This window comes from Equus przewalskii, chromosome 1, assembly GCF_037783145.1.
Source record: "Equus przewalskii isolate Varuska chromosome 1, EquPr2, whole genome shotgun sequence".
Taxonomy (NCBI): Eukaryota; Metazoa; Chordata; class Mammalia; order Perissodactyla; family Equidae; genus Equus; species Equus przewalskii.
The window spans coordinates 32,588,762-32,605,028 of NC_091831.1; the positions used below are offsets into that span (position 1 = coordinate 32,588,762).

At 41.7% G+C, this 16,267-nt stretch overlaps 2 protein-coding genes across 5 annotated transcripts in view; both read left to right on the top strand.

The window, feature by feature from the left end:
• Positions 1–4,435, top strand: part of PIK3AP1 (phosphoinositide-3-kinase adaptor protein 1) — a 112,068-nt gene extending 107,633 nt beyond the window's left edge. For all 4 annotated transcript variants that reach the window (XM_070560423.1, XM_070560427.1, XM_070560429.1 and 1 more), the window contains one exon: positions 459–4,435. In XM_070560423.1, the coding sequence (XP_070416524.1) occupies positions 459–516 (58 nt within the window). In that variant the 3' untranslated portion in view covers positions 517–4,435. The remainder of the gene's footprint in view (positions 1–458) is intronic.
• A 3,080-nt stretch (positions 4,436–7,515) lies between these two features.
• Positions 7,516–16,267, top strand: part of TM9SF3 (transmembrane 9 superfamily member 3) — a 63,812-nt gene continuing 55,060 nt past the window's right edge. The window contains exon 1 of the mRNA XM_070560460.1: positions 7,516–7,820. Coding sequence (XP_070416561.1) covers positions 7,719–7,820 — 102 coding nt within the window. The 5' untranslated portion in view covers positions 7,516–7,718. The remainder of the gene's footprint in view (positions 7,821–16,267) is intronic.

Consider the following 16,267-nt stretch of genomic DNA (forward strand, 5'->3'; position numbering starts at 1 on the left):
GACAAGGGCCTCTGGATTGGTTAGTTTGCACATGAAGGGTGTGTTCCTAGGCAGGTTATTTGCCTTCTCTAGGAATTAGCTTACCCTGGGAGTGGCAGTCCTTCCAAGATCAGCAAGGCCCCAGATGTCAAAGCATCAGAATATAACTAGTTGGGGGAGGGACACTATTAAAAAGTTGTGAAGCTCAAGCCCTATCCTCTAGATATAGTGATGGAATGGGTCTGGGATAGAATCTGGGAACTGGTATTTTTCAGAGCTCCTCTGGTGATTCTAATGTGCAGCTAGGATTGTGAGCCACAGCCAGCATGTATGCACTCAGAGGTCCATGTGTGCGTCCAGTTTCATTAATTAAGGAACATGTCCTTTGCATAGTATATCAGCTTTGCAACAAATCATGGATGCCTAAGAATTAGTTTATCAAATTTGTTTTAAAATAGTTGCTTTTTCTTTCATTTCAGGCCACCAACCAGGGAGACCTTCCATCCTCCTCCACCTGTTCCACCCAGAGGTCGCTGATTCCGCCTCCTAAACCCTGCCTACTTCCAGACTTTGAGACTTGCAATTTTCAGCCTGTTAATGATGTCTTCATGTTGCATTTTATGGCACAACTGCTGACCTTAAGAACCACTCTCATTACTGTTACTGTTGCAGCCCTGCTGGTTTGGGCTTTCCTTGAAGAGGATATTATTAAGGCATGAAGAAGTGAAAAACTGAAGACTTGATTCACCATTGCCAAGTGTATTGATCCATGTCCTCGTTTGCCAAAAGGGAGAAGACTTAGTTGGAATACTTCCCTCTAATTTGGCATGTCAGAAGCCTAAAAAGATTGATCAGAAATGTACTTTACAAGTGATTTTACTGAAATTCACTTATATAAGCACATATATAATAAGGCCTTACTTATTTGCTAGTCCAGCCTAATTTCTAGAAGTGGTTATGATTTAAGACATTATTCAAGTGAGAAAATAGGTCCTAACTTTTAAATGATTTTTCAACTTTTCTGTAGATTCAGAAGGATGTTTAAATGTCAGGGCTGGTCACATACAACAAACTGAAAAAGACTTTAGGTGGGATTAATCCTAACTCCTCTTACTTAGAAGGAAAATCTGAGGTTCCAAAGAAGTCTAGAACCAAGAGTATTCAGTAGGTTAGAGGAAGCAGCGGACCTAGAATCCAGGGCTACTAATTCCATATCACCACACTTTCCGTCTCCAAATAGCCAGGCCCTCTCCCTTAAGAAATGCCCAGATGTAGAAATTCACTCAGTGACTGACTATTGGCCTTCTAGAAGTTTCCTTGTTCCATATCTCCCAGGTATGGAACCATCAAGTATTTTTTTCAATTTGAACATTTATACTTCAGTATGCTTTCAAAACAATGATGCTGCCAAGGAACATCTAAAAATGGTTGGGAACCAGATGTTTGGGATGCCGAGGACCCCATTTATTAGGTCTTAGTCCTGGCCATAAGGAAAGAGGAGGAAGCTTGACTTTTTCCTCTGCTGAGGGGTCATAAGAGGAGGGAACAACCTAAAATAGAAATAGTTATCTATTTCCTTATACACCTGTTATTACCACCAGGCTTGGGAAATCTGTTTCTGCAGAGAATGTACAACCTTAAATATGTCATTAATTTTGAGTCCCTGGCACATAAATCTACCTTCAAAACACAGGCTTTTGATTTGATGCTTAAACATACACTAAAATTAGTATCAGATCTATTTCTTTAAAAAACATCAGAAATCTAGTGGTTTTCCAGGAAATTATTCTCCATCCCACACAGTTATATAAAAGCCACACTATTAGTGATTCATTTAAGTACAATTTTATTGGGTCCTTTTCTAATGATTAAAGGTTCTTTTTCAATCTTACTCCTCAGTCCAGCAAACAGGGACTCTTACTGAAGTTAATAGCTTCTGTGGTTTTGGTTTTTTTCTAGTATAAAATACACTATTAGCTGTGGCCATTAAGAGAGTGATTGTGCAAATTACCTCCCACAATGCCTGGCACATGGTAGCCACTCTGCAATGCTCCCTTCACTCTCCTTAGTTGGGAGAGATAGGTTAATGTGAGATAAAAGGACAACAAGAAATTATAATGGTAGTATGGTTGTCCTCCCTGTTATTTATAGACAGTCTCCACCTTAAGCACATTTGATTTTGATAAAAGCTACACTTTTTTTATATTCAATATCTCTAAGCCCCTTTTGGATGCCAAATTTAGATTTTTGTACATTCTCTGATTAACAAGCATTTATATCACTAACACGGCAAAACCTACTGCCAGCCCATGATGTTAGCGTCTTTGTATGCACATCACTGTTTGTGAAATATTGGAATATTTTATTTTTATATGAAAATAAGTAGAAAACATAAAATTGAAAGGGCTGATGAGAAACTTGTATCTATAAATGTGACAGACTTGAAACATGGATGGAAATGGTCAAGAGTGCCAAGTCAAAAGTGGCGAGTCTTAAACCATCATTAGACGTTCCTTGAACATCCAAAATGATTGGTTCTACATAAAAGTAAAAGAAGAAAATGAAAAAATTTGGATGAAACGTTGGGACCCTGTTAGCAAAGAATGTCTCTAATGATGAGGTGAAATTTTTCATTCTCTAGAAACAGAATCACTCATTATAACATAAATTTATTCAACCTCCACCTACTCAACTTTTATACACATTTTGTAGGAATACATTATGTAACAAAACTGTGGATTTCAATACAATGAAGATCAGAAACTAAACTGTAATTAGGCATCCAAAGAAACAAAAAGTTTTCTATACAGTGCTTTGGAAGGCAGCTCTGCTGTCACCATCCTTTCCCAAGATTTTACAAGCTGGCTTAATACAAAGTGAAGTTATTACTTATATTCACTGCCATTGCCTTTGCCTCTAACTGTACAAGGTACATCGTCTTCCAGGTCCTAGGCCAGCACTCTTCCTCCATCTTGTATTAGAACCTGTGAGTAGACAGCCAACTAAATATTTAGCAAAAAAGTATGAAGACTGAGAGACTATGAACAGGAGGTTGGTATTGCAATCAAATAATTTAACTTGACATATTTAATCATGTGAATAATCCCTAATGCTTTGCCATAATTAAACAAAGTAATAGTATGTAAATGACTTCAATGAATATTTTTCCAAAAAAAGCTAAGTTACCTAACCCCTATCCCCCTTTTTCTTGCTTTGTTATTAAAAAAGAGAGGTCCTAGTCCATCCTATATCATCTCGGTAGCTAGGAGTTTTAGATCCCTCTCTCATATGCCCCAGGAAGTAAGTGGTTTTCTGTGCTCCTTTTGCAAAGAATAGTGTGTGGTTTTGCAGCTGGTTGGCTGAGGAAGCCTTAGTAACATTTATTTCTAAGAAAGACAAGCGGCTAATTTGGATAACTCTAAAAGATTCCTCATAAAAATCAATCCTCAGTTTTGAGGAATCTGCCTGTATAAATATTTTCTTGGGTTTGATAAATAAATTGTGTTCTATTCATTTCCAAGCAAGTTATTAAGAATATAAAATGGTCTTCCTCACTCGTTCCTGATGGCCGGATACTACGTTCACCAGGGTGGTGAGGAGATGAGTAGGAGGGGAAAGATGTGTTCTGAATTCTGAGGCACAACTCAGAATTCATTTTCTCTTAGAAAGTGTAATAAATAAATTCCCAGGCTAGCCCGCCAAAGCCCATTTAACCCACAATGTAGGAGACAATGTCTTAGCTAGCTATGCAGCAAGAGTTAGCATGGTGTAGGGAGAGAACGTTGGCTTGGAAGTCAGGAAACCTGGCTTTTATTTTGGTCTGCTACTGACTTGCAGAGTTCATGTAACTTGACTACCCTGGGTCTGTTTCATCATCTGTGAAGTAAAGAGTTTTGTGTTTACGAACACTCCGGGTCCCTTCAACTCTGTTAAGTCTAAGTCTAAGGCAAAGGGTGGGGAATCCCTCATCCTGAAGAAGCAGGGAAGCCGCCTTCCTGTAGGCGCCGCCTTCCCGGCAAGGGATCTTCTCTGTGGCAGCTGCTGTTCCTCGCCCAGTACCATTGTTATAACGGATCAGTTAAAAAATGTGAGAAACAGTAAAATGGAAACTGTACAAAGAAATTAATAGCCATAGTTGCTCTTCAGTCTAAGAACCAAATGTTTTAAGTGATTGCTTTGTAAAGAAAGAACTCAGAACAGTTATGAAGTCTTTGGTATCTAGAACATTGTGGCTAGAACAGAAAAGGTAGAGGTGGAAGGTGGTCAGCAGCAATAGAAGGACTGCCCATCTCAGAAGTAAATAACTAGCAAGACAAACATAACAAAGTAGAAAGAAAAACAGAATTTCAAAGAAGAGGTAGCTGAGGATGGAAATCGGAAGACATCTTGTCATCTATACACCAAGACTTTGGATGATGATGTTTATCAACAATGAGAATAAAAGATTGAAATTGTAGTTTTCTGGATCATTTACTGGTCATAAGCTCTTTAACCAATTGAGTCTTATTAGAACTACCTTAAAAAAGAGGCTGTACAGCCATTTGGGAGGGGGGTTTCCTTTTACTGGCACTATATTCCCCATCCTTTTTAGTGTCAGGGAATGAGGTCCTTAATCTAGATGAAGAAACTGGAGAAATAAGATATATCAATGTTTTTCACTTCCCAGTTTGGAAAACACCTCTGATTTGGGTGGTGCCCCTGAGTCCCAACTGTTTTTGAGCCTTGAGGTCATCAGGTTCCAAGGATCTTTGAAGCTATACTCCTTTTCCTCTACTCAGTTACTTTATCCCTTCTTCCTTCTTTCCATACCTACTGTTAACAGACTTTTATCACCTGAAGCCATTTATCATCATCATTTTCTGGTACCTACCAGAGTTCCTGGAACATAGTAGATGGTCAATAAATAGTTGTTGCAGTAATGTGAGTAATGGCCTTATATGCTCTTCCTTCCATTAAACTTTCCCACATACTCCACCAAAAGAGGTTTCCTCTTCTCTCCTTGCCCATTGCTCTCATTGCCTGTCAAACGTTTGCACAGTTGGTCACATTTTGTGCCATTCTTTTTTTGTACACTGTTGCCTGTTCTCTGTTGTGTGTGTAATGTTTCCTAGTTTTAAGTCTATGCTCCACAAATGAATACTTTATACTTTTTCTTGTGTCCTCTCCACCCCTGGTGCTCCCCACAACACCTAACAAATGCTTACTGCCTCAAATCTGTAGAGGCTGGTGATGGATGTTTAAGCAAGAATCTACTCATCCATCCTAATTCAGCACTTACACTGCTTGTTCTTCAATTGCACATCATCACTTGATTCAAAAGCAGTGATTATTCATTCACAGAGCATTTACTGAGCTTCCACTGGGAGCGAGTCACTGTGCTAGGTGCTCTGGGGGATATACAAAGATGTATAAGACACCTCCTCTGATTTCCATAGCAGTTACTGGTGTACAACTCATTCAGCAATTAATCATGTACTGCCTTGTGATGTCTCTTAGACTAGCTGGAAAGTCTTCTTTAAATCCTGCTGTGCTATCTGAGTTTCACTTATTAATGTCTTCATCCATTCTTTCAGCAAATAGTTATTGAATGCCTGTGATGTGACAAGCACAATCCCAGCAGTGGGGACAGATATAAACAAATGATAGTTCCTGCCATCAAAAAAACATCAAAATGTAGTACAAAAGAGGAAATGGGACTAGAAGGTAATTATGGCAATACATGCCAAATGCTATTGGAAGCCCAGAGAAGGGATGCTCGACTTCCTGAGGGCATCATGCAAGGTTTCACTGAAGAGGGGATGATCCAGGTAGGCCTGGAAGGAGAGTAGCTAATGGTTGTCCATTTATTTCCATTCTAGGTAAAAGGAACATCAACAGCAAAGGCACAGAGGTATAAAAGAACATGGTGTATTGGGGAAATACAGGCATGAAGCCAGAGCATAGACATGAGTGGGAGGTAAAGTTGGGGAGATAAATTGGGATTCAATTGTGCAGCTGCGTGCTAACAGGACTCTCCTTTAGCAAGGAACTTTCTTTTTTTCTGATTACATATGTAGCACAGGCTCATTGTGAAAAACAGAAATACAGGCACGTAACAAAGTTAACCACTGTTAATGGTTTGAGTCATAACCTTTCAGATTGTTTTCTACAGGTAGACTAATAATTACCATTTAAAATGGCATTGTATGCTGTATTTTCAAGTTTTTTCATTTAAAATTCTCTCTCAGCTCTATTCCATGCCAGGACATAAAGGTCTATTTCATTTTTTTAGAGAACTGTACCAATAGCAGTGCACTAGTAGTAAGAAAGGCTGATGCTGGAAGCAGGCTGCTTGGGTCTGATCTGTCAGCAAGCCACTTAATGTGTGCTTGTTATCATAGCTGTAAGATGAACATACCAATAGTACCTGTTGCATAAGGTTTTTGTGAGGATGAAGTGAATCAAGACACGTAAAGGGCCCCGGATAATGCCTGGCAGGTAAAAGTCTCAGCTGTGATTCCATGATTTATTTAAATAATATTCAAGGAGTGTTTTAAGCAAGAGTGATATAATCAGGTTTCTTTTTAGAAAGATCACCCTGGCAGGGGCTGGGGAGGATAAAACAGGGAGGGGAGACTGGAGGCAGGGGTCCTGTTAGGAGACCGTTACAACACATATAGTGAGATGTGGAATGGCTGTTATTGGCAAAGGAAAGAGGAAAAATAAATTCTTGAGATATTTCTAAGATACCAAATGCTGGAAATTGTCGACTGCTGATGGCTGAGAGAGACAATTCGACTACAAGTTCCGGAGTTTAGGCTTAGAGGACCGTGTAGATGGTGGTGCCATACTCATATATTTATTTGACAAATCTCTTGAGTTCCTTCTATGGGCCTGGCACTGTTCTAGGCACAGGAAATACGGCAGTGAACCCGATCTCTGCCCAGGAGAGGAGCTTAGATTCCAAGGTGTTTGTGTCTGTGGAAGGGAGTCCAACAAATCATAGTAAACAAATAAATGAAGAATTTCAACAAGATACAACGGTAGGGGTCCAATAAATATTCAGTGCCTTTAAAACGCTTATGCGACCCGGACAAGTCTAATAATCTCCCGCGATGATGATTACAGGAGCTCGGGGTTCATTCACCGCAGGAGACGAGCGCCTGGAAAGGGTTATTTGATCCGATCCCCCAAACCCGAGAGGCGGCAGCTCAGGCCATCACCCCATTTCACAGCCGAGGAGAATGAGGCCCGGAAAAGTTCAGCCTTTTGACCGAGGTCGCACAACTCGAGACGCCGGGAGGCGGCGTCGGCGCCGAGGTGCGGACCGGGCCCCGGCGGGGAGCGCGAGGCCGGGCCGAGTCCGCGCGCCGCCGTTCCCGGGGCCCAGCGGCGGATGGACGGCCGGGCGGCAGCCGGGCCATCGGGCCGCGCGAGACCCGCCCGAGCCGGACCCTTGGAGCCGCCGACTCGCGCCCCCGGGCGGGGCGCCGGGCGGCGGTTGCGGCCCCGCGTCGCGAGGCACTTCCGGCGTGTGCCGGGGTGGCCGGATGACGTGGCTGAGTCAGAGGAAGCGGCTGCGGAGGCGCAGGGGGCGGGGGAGGCTCGGGAGCGGGCGGTGACGGCGGCGGCGCCGAGGAGCCAGCGGCTGGGCCCGGGCCCCGCGCGTCTGTCCGCGCCCCGTGGATGCGAATCGGCCGCGGCGGCGGCGGCGGAGGCGGAGTCGGTGGGCCGGCGCCGGGCCGGTGGGAGCGCGGAGGATGAGGCCGCGGCCGGGCGCTCCCGGCGTGGCGGCGGCCGCCGCGCTGTTGCTGCTGCTGCTGCTGCCGCCCCGGGCCCGGGCGGACGAGCACGAGCACACGGTGAGACGCGCCCCCGGCCGGCGCGGCCGACCCCGGCCCGCTCCCCCGGCTCGCTGCCCTGGCAGGCCCGGCGCGGCCTGGAGGCCCGGGGGAGCCCCGCGGCCGCCCGAGGGCGCCTTCCGGTTGGGCCTGGCGGAGCCGAAACCCCGGGAGCTGGGAGCTGGGAGGAGGCATTTCCGTGCGCTCCCGGGACGGGACTCCGCTCCCCGAGAGCCTGGGCCTCCTTCCCCCGCTCGCACCTATAGGGCTCCGCACCCCTGGGTCTGGGGGCCCCCGGGGCCCGGCGAGGAGCGTGGTGAGGGTCGGGCTCCCTCCGTGGCGGGCGGGGGGCCCGAGGCGGGCCGGGCTCTGGGCTAGTGTCCCCCAGGGAAGGGAGCTGTGCTCTGGCTGCCGGGGGCTACGACACAGCGGAAGATGGATGCATCACGATTACCCGGCATACACTAACCAGGAAATAGCCACCACTTTATGGTGCTCGCTCGCCTTTCTTTGCCCCTCCTGCCCAAACCGGGTGAAAATCCTGGTTGGGGACGGACAGCATCGGTAAACTTGGGGTGAAGAGCACTTTGCACGTGTGCGCACCCACAATCTACACGCACGCAGTCAGTTGCGTGGCCTTTCTATAACTTTCTCCTCACCCCCTTCTAGCCCCAGCATGAGGCTCCCTCCTCAGTGGTCTCTAACTAGGCAGCTTCTGACTGTAAAGGGTCTTGAGTTCCCCTGTCTTCTTGTCGGCTGGGAACAGTGCGTTTTGCATTTGGCTTAAAATTGATTGATTGTTTAATTGGCATCTTCACATCAAAGCATGGATGTTAAGGACTCTTCAAGAGACTTTCACTCGGGGCTGTAACTCGATGGTTTCCAGAATGGTAGATGTGGGCAGGGCAGGAAAGCCACGTAAATTAAAAGGTTGCTTAGGGAGTAATTGTTTTTTAATACCTTAACCCATTAATGATAGGATTTTGCATGAGGTTGTGTATGTACAAAATCTGAAAGATTTGAGGGCGTCTTCTGTCATTCCTCATAAGTGAGGAAGCGAAGCAATTGTCCTTATTTATTCAATGGACCCTACTTGAGATTTTATTTGTAATTAACCATACTTTTCTCTAGTCTCTGGGTTATCTGGGCTCTTATTTTAGCTAATAAAAACTATAAACTTTCGGCTATTTTACCTTCAATCACAGCCAGAAATTTCTTGACTGTATGTTTTTGAGACGAATCCCGAATCGGTGATGTTTTTGTGCTATATTTGTGACTTTTCACCTAAGATAATTTTGTTCACAGGTTAAACAGTTAAATTAGAAACTCTTTCCTGTTGTTTCTTCTGTCAGGTAACTCGTTGGAAAGTGTAAGAACTGTTCATTTCCAGTGGGCATCCTTTTGGTCAATGCTGTTGTTACTAGTATTTTTCCACTTTTTTGAACATTTAAGGAAAGTTGTATAAAATTCGGAACTCTAATTATAGTTCCACCTATGGATATACAAGCTTAAGAGTAGTACTTTTTTATCTTGTTTTATGTAAACTTCTATAAATAGGGAAAACTATTAATTAAAATTTCATAAATTGGAGGTGTATAAAAAAGGCCTTAGGTTAACTAGCACATTTAAAATGTAAATAGCAATTTCACTGAAATTTTGTTGCCAGGAAAATTTCAGTTTTTTATGCCACTAATTTAATATAAAATATTTGATGAAAGGTTTTTGAGAGAATGTGGTATGTCTGAGAGAATTGCTGGACAAAGACATTTAGAATCCATTTCATTTCATCCATGTCTACACTGAACTTCTCTCACTTGGTTACCTATTATTAATAACTATTATTAAAAAAAAGCAGAAAAGTTATAGGAAGAATAGCATTAAGATACAAGTGTAAAATTTAAATGTCATTCTTTTTTTTTTTTTGGCTCTTAGCCAAAATAATTTACTTTTCCACGTTTCTTGAGAGTATTTCTTGAAAACTAGGCATTCACCTTAGTCAGATGACAGTACTGAAAAGGCTATGGCCAAGTGAAATTTTTTTCCACCAAGAAGGCAGAAGTAGCCAGTGAAGAGAGAATGATACTGAAGGAGGAGAAAAATTGCCAAGGGAAGGTTGCTGAGTAGGTGTTTAATAAACACTTGTGGAATTAAATTACCAACTAAGGAACAGTGACTTTCTATGAAGACAGTTTCCAGATAGAAATAATAATAGGGCTTTTTAGCAATGTGTGCTAGGCACTGTTCTAAGTACTTTACAGATATTAACTCATATTTTAAACATATATTAATAACCTTGTGAGGTGGATGATAGTATGCCCTTTTTATAGATAAGTAAACTGACACCAGAGAGATTGTTAGGCCACACAGCCAGCAAGGGTAGAGGTAGCATTTGAACTCAGGCACCTGAATTAGTAGTCTTCTCCACTTTCATAGGATATGCTCTATAGCCCTTTATCCTAAAAATAAGACAAAAATAAATTAAATTGAGACGTTCTCTATATTGATAGTATTTTTAAGTGTTAAAGAAATGTTTGGATGAGTCCAGCTTCGTAATGGGTGGTTATGGAGGAAATGTTTGGGTTCTCATTAAAGAAGGCTAAGCCAACATACTGGGCATGTGGCCTGTGCAGTCACATAGTATGTGCAAGTGCATAAAGGCTGTGCTTGGTTTAATGCTCTACTGTCGCCATCTTGAAATTCTTAATAAATTTTGAGCAAGGAGTCCTGCATTTTTATTTTCTTTTGGGCCCTGCATTATGTAGCTGGTCCTAAGAAGGAACAACTACTTTATGCAGTTCCACAAAGCCCGTTATTTCTCTTACTTTACCTACCGAGTTAGGATTCAGCTGACCATTCGACTCGTAGGGTATTTTTTCATGCTTATTTATCCAAAGCTCTTAATAATCTCAGAAAATTAATGAGAAGGAAATGTGCTGTTGACTTCTAGAGCATATAGACATCTAGAATATATAAAGATGTGTTCCTTTCAGTTTTTAAAGTTGAGTCATATATGGATTATAGGACGTATTGTTTGAAATAAAAATTAAAGAACACTTTCATGAAAGACAAGCATTTAAAAAGTGATTGAAGGGCCATAAAAAGGACTCTTCAGAGTGAGGGAAAGATGTATAGGGTGTGGTGTATGCTTATTTCCGAAACTCGAAGCACTTGGAAGCATCTGGAGTTAGATTACCACGTCACCATGATTCCAGAGGACTCCGTTAAGATTTCAAATTGAGAATCATAGAATTTTAGAACTGGAAAGACTTGCGACCATTGAATCCAACACACACGTTTTCCTGATGGCCCGAAGAGGCCCAGTGACTGGCCCAAGACCACAGAAGGAATCTGAGCTTCTTGATCTCTAGTCTTTGCTTTTTCTACCTGTCATGTACATTTGATTTCCATAGTAATACTATGTAAAGATGTCAGCACCAAAGAAACAATAATCAAGGGCACATGAATCTTAAAGCATTTTATGATTGTCTCTGTAGCCTTGAGTTTTTATGGGTTCCGTTTCCTCAAGATCACAGAATCAGGATTTTTGTTTTGGTCGGTTGCATACAACAAGTGGTGCTTAATCAGTGCTTGCTGAGTGACTTGAGTAATTAGGGAGATCCTAGGGACAAGAATATGCAGTGTTGGAAACATGAAACCATATTGCGTAAAGCACAGTGAACAAACCCACCCATTGTTCATTTAAGATGCACAGTCTTGGGGATGCCTGTTGTAATTTGGGGGACCTACCCAGGCTAAAATCCCATTTCCTTGTGGCCCATGGTACCTCTGGAAGGTAATTTGGAAGGGCCTGATTCGTGCCTAGGATAGCCTACTCCCAGCCTCTGCCATCAACACTTACTTCACCACTGAGTGATTTCAGAAATGTTTTGTTTGCTTTACTTTGGCAAATGGCAGCATTTGTCTTTGTCTGATGGGAGTGTAGGAACTCTTAAAACTTATTTGATGATTTATCAAAAGAATAAACTTGACTAGAAGTGCATTTGTGAGTATTCTAACATAGAGCTAGTTTTAGGAAATGCCTTAAGTCATTGTCCTATTTTCAGCTGTGCTCTGTGTTAGACTAACAGTTTATTTAGGTACACAGCTATTTTGAGAGAGAGAGCAGTTATCTCAAGAGACTATGCAAAAATACACTTCTAATTTATTTGTGTTGCAATTCTGATGTATGTTTTTTAAATTAATAACTAAAAGACATTGGAATTATGATTTCTGAAACATTTTCAGAACTTGATTTTGCTTTCTCAGATATGTATTTTAAAGCAAACTCACATCTTTTCCCCTCTTCCTATAAAAACGGTGGCATTTGGGTGCTTATTCTGAGCCCTCAGTCCTTTGCCTGTCTATATAAATTCTGATTTCTTTATTTTGATTTTATAAATGAGTACATCAGTAACATCTCCTAAAGTCTTCCTCCTGAGAAAAATTAATTCATGATCTCTATCAAGGAGGGAAACTTCTGTGTCTCCCCTGCCCCAGCACATAAACAGCCTTCAAATAAGAGAAGTCCCACAGTGGTGACTTCTTGAGGATAAAGGTCATTCCTTGTGAGATTAGAACACCAGGAGCTTCTTAGGAAGGTTTTTTCTTTAGGGCAGGTTAAGGGCTGAAATGGAAAAGTCGTTTGGTATTCAGTGCTGTCTTGAATTGCTTTGTACAGCTGTACTTTTTTCATATTTCCTTCGTTGAGGTTTTGCTCTTTAGTTAATGAAGCTGACTAGGGATTAGCAAAAGTGTAGTCCTAAACTTGTAAATGATACTAATTATATGATCTTGGGCAAATTATGTAACATCTCTGTCCTTTTAGTTTGTTTTAGTCTGTAAAATGGGCAACATAATAGGGCCTGTCTTACGAAGTTTTGAGAGGAGTAAATGTTTGGGTGAAGACCTTAGAAGTATGTCTAGCACAGGGTATGTGCTTGTTAAGTGTTAGCTAGTGGTGCTGTTACAAATGATGGTAAGCTCGTGGGTCTCAGGGATGGGTCAGTTAAGGTTTTACCTGGGCCTTTGAGAAGGGAGGATTTGAGCAGTTCTGAAGGATAAGTAGAAGTTGGCTGCGCATGTAGAAGGAGGGCGTTATAGATTGGGGGAATGACATAAGAAACAAGGTGCAGGAGAGGACGGGAAGACAATAAACCATTTTGGCTGGAGTGGACAGCTCAGAATTTGAGTGTAACGTGAAACTCTCCTGAGAACGGGAAAATGAGTAGACTGGTGCGGTGAGGAACACGGGATCTGGATTGGCCTCCTCTCCTGTGGCTCCTTCTCAGGGAGGCCTCCTGGAAGCAGTTTCCGCCCTGCTCAGGGATCCCCTGATCCGCTGCTGTGCTCCCTTGACTTTTTTCCCTCCCCTCTTCTGGTTACACTCTGCAGGTAAGTTATAAAACTCCATCTTTCTCAGTCATTGGCCAACTCAGAGTTTTCCCAAGGAACGTATTTAAAAAGAGCTTGCTAGGACTTCTGGAATGTTTGAAAAGTGAATTGACTAGTCTTTCAGCCACGGGCGGAGGGAAGAGCCTTACCTGTCGCTCTCTTCCCACGGAGTCAGGGAGCTCAGGGACTGTCCCAGCAGCTTTAGGGAAAGAAAAGGGTTTTTCTCCTGAAAAAAGTTGTGTGAAGCCTTTCTTCTGGTATTTTCTAATTTCAAGATATTTTAAGACACGTTTTCTCTCTTGAAAAAGAACTTTTTTCTTGACCTTGTCTTGGGAGTGCTTATTCTCAGGGATAATCAAGAACTGCAATAAAAAGTAAACATTGTAACTTCATTGTATCTGACCGTGGTCTGCATGAGGAGCAGTGTGAAAGAAACTTTTTTTTTTTTGAGGAAGATTAGCCCTGAGCTAACTGCCTCCAATCCTCCTCTTTTTGTGAGGAAGACTGGCCCTGAGCTAACATCCATGCCCATCTTCCTCTACTTTATATGTGGGATGCCTGCCACAGCATGGCTTTTGCCAAGTGGTGCCATGTCTGCACCCGGGATCTGAGCCGGCGAACCCCAGGCCGCCGAGAAACAGAATGTGCGAACTTAACCGCTGCGCCAGCGGGCCGGCCCAATGGGAAACATTTTTACCTTAATATTCACCTTCACCTTTCTCTGTATGTTTCTGTGTGTGTATGTATGTATGTATGTATGTTTATATATATGAATGTGTGTATATATTACATATATATTTCTAATTGCTATTTCAGGCCTCTTTCCAGAACGAATTGTAGACTACAGAATGATAGCCATTTGGTTGTAGTACACTTTGCATCATGTCATCACAACTCTACTACCCTATTAACTCTATTACCCTATCATGAACGTTTAAAATGAGTGACTTAAGAATGTGACCCTTGAATTATTTTAGTCCTGTGTTTCAGTTTGTATAAAATAGATGAATGTCCTATTCTAACAGGTATTTATGTTCAAATTTTTATCTATTTTAAAAGGAATTTTGAGTATTAGGATATATAGAGAAAGTGTTTTTTGTGCTTGTTTTCACGAGTTACATTTAAACGTTTCTGCAGACTTTCTCAGCAGGATTAATGGCAGGGTCCTTCTTAATAGGTCCTCTCGTTCAGTGTCTAATTTTAAATGGATGCGTTTTGTTACCTGCTCTTTCTTATTTCTCTCAAAGGAGACTGTTGCAGTCAGTGCATGTACTTCAAACTTCTTGTACTACATTGCTAATGAACTTTACATGTCAGCATTTCTTCAGTGTTTTTTCATCATATTTATTAAGTACTTTTTGTGTACATTATACTATGCAGAGAGCTTTTTGTTTAGTAAACAGGTTTTGACTCTAATACCAGCTCTGGTCAGTGGATAGTGATTGGCTTAGGGCATTGTTTTGAGAATTCTTACGCTATATCCAGATTTGTGTCTATATCTATGTTTAGCAGAAAGGAGTGCCTTGACTGATTAGTGCTGTATGACCATGAGCAATGGATGGAAGAGTGGTGGCATACGTATATTTGTCAGCCTCTCAGAATAAGGAGAGTAGCTGTGAATGGGGTTGTATGGACGTTTTCAGACCTTCAATTCATTCCTTCATACGTGAAAATTATCTACAGTTGTTTTTCTGAATTCACTTGAAACAGCTTATGATTTTCTATGTTGTTATTCATCCTGATCCTTCTCTGCCAGAGCAGAAGTAATCATCCCTTTATTGTTGCTGCAATAGCCCTTGATTACCTTAATTATATCACCTGTTTCTTCATCATTAATCATTTACTTGTCTGTCTTCTCTATGGATTGTGAACTTCTTAAAGGAAATTTTATTTATCTGTATGTCCTTAACACCTAGTACTATGCTTGGTACAAGTCTCATGTATTGAAAAAGTGAGATAGTTTGTTATTTCCTTAATGACCTGGATGATGTCTTATGAACAAAGAAACATTTATCATATTTGGGGATGAAGTGATTAGATCTAGGGTGGTGGTGGTGTGAATCAGAAGGAAGAGGCAGATGATTTGGATAAGGGTAGATAAGTCGGTGTTTTTCTGAGTGCAGAGAGACTTGGGGTTTGAGTCTCTGTGTCTGAGAGGTTGGTGGTACCCTTAGGAAAGCAGAGTTCGGGGAGTTGGATTTGGGTGGGATGAGTTTGGTTTTGGAGATGTTGGATTTCGACTGAACAGGTTTGTTTTAGGTGGAAGACTGAAGGTAAGGATTTGGGAGTTGTGCTAGTTGTGTGCTCCATAGGACCCTACTTTGTTATAATTGCTCGTTCAGTGTCTTTCCCGTTGGGCTCTAAGCTCCAGTGGGGTGGGGAACGTGTCTTGTTCAAAGCTGTATCACCAGTTACAAACATGATTACTAGCCCATGGTGGGCACTCAGTAAATAATTGTTCAATGATTTAACTTCTGCACTGTTAGTTGACTTAAACTGCATCCTATGTTGTCTTTAATTTATATTGCTATAATTAGGGTTACTGGTTTTAAAATTACTCGGATAATTGCTTTTCATAGAATCTTTGTAATTTTAAACTTGAGATGAAGGTGAAGTCACCTACCTAAAATCATTGGATGCCACTCCAGATTTAGCTACATGTTGTCTTCACTGGGTAGAGCCATAGTTATTTATTCAAAGAAATATGCATACAGTACCTGTCTTTCAGGCTGATAAAGGGAAGATAGAATGATTTGAATGGACTGGAGCTTTCCTATTATGGCTTTCTCTTCCTCTTCTTTAGTCATGTCTCTCCTCTGTAGTGCTTTGGCCAATGGCTGTGGAAAAGATTAGAAAGGAGATGAAATTTTATTTGTGTTTGCTGGCAATATTAGACTTTTGGAGTTTCTGATGATGTTCTAGGTAACCTATTGCTTTTGTTTCCTCCTTCCTTGTCCATGTTAGCATGGTGAGTCATGTTGGTTCTAGGTTTACCAGTATTTGATAGTATAAATACTAATTATAACTATACTCTTATGAGCTATTGTACTTTGTTTAAACAATACCTTCTGTAAACA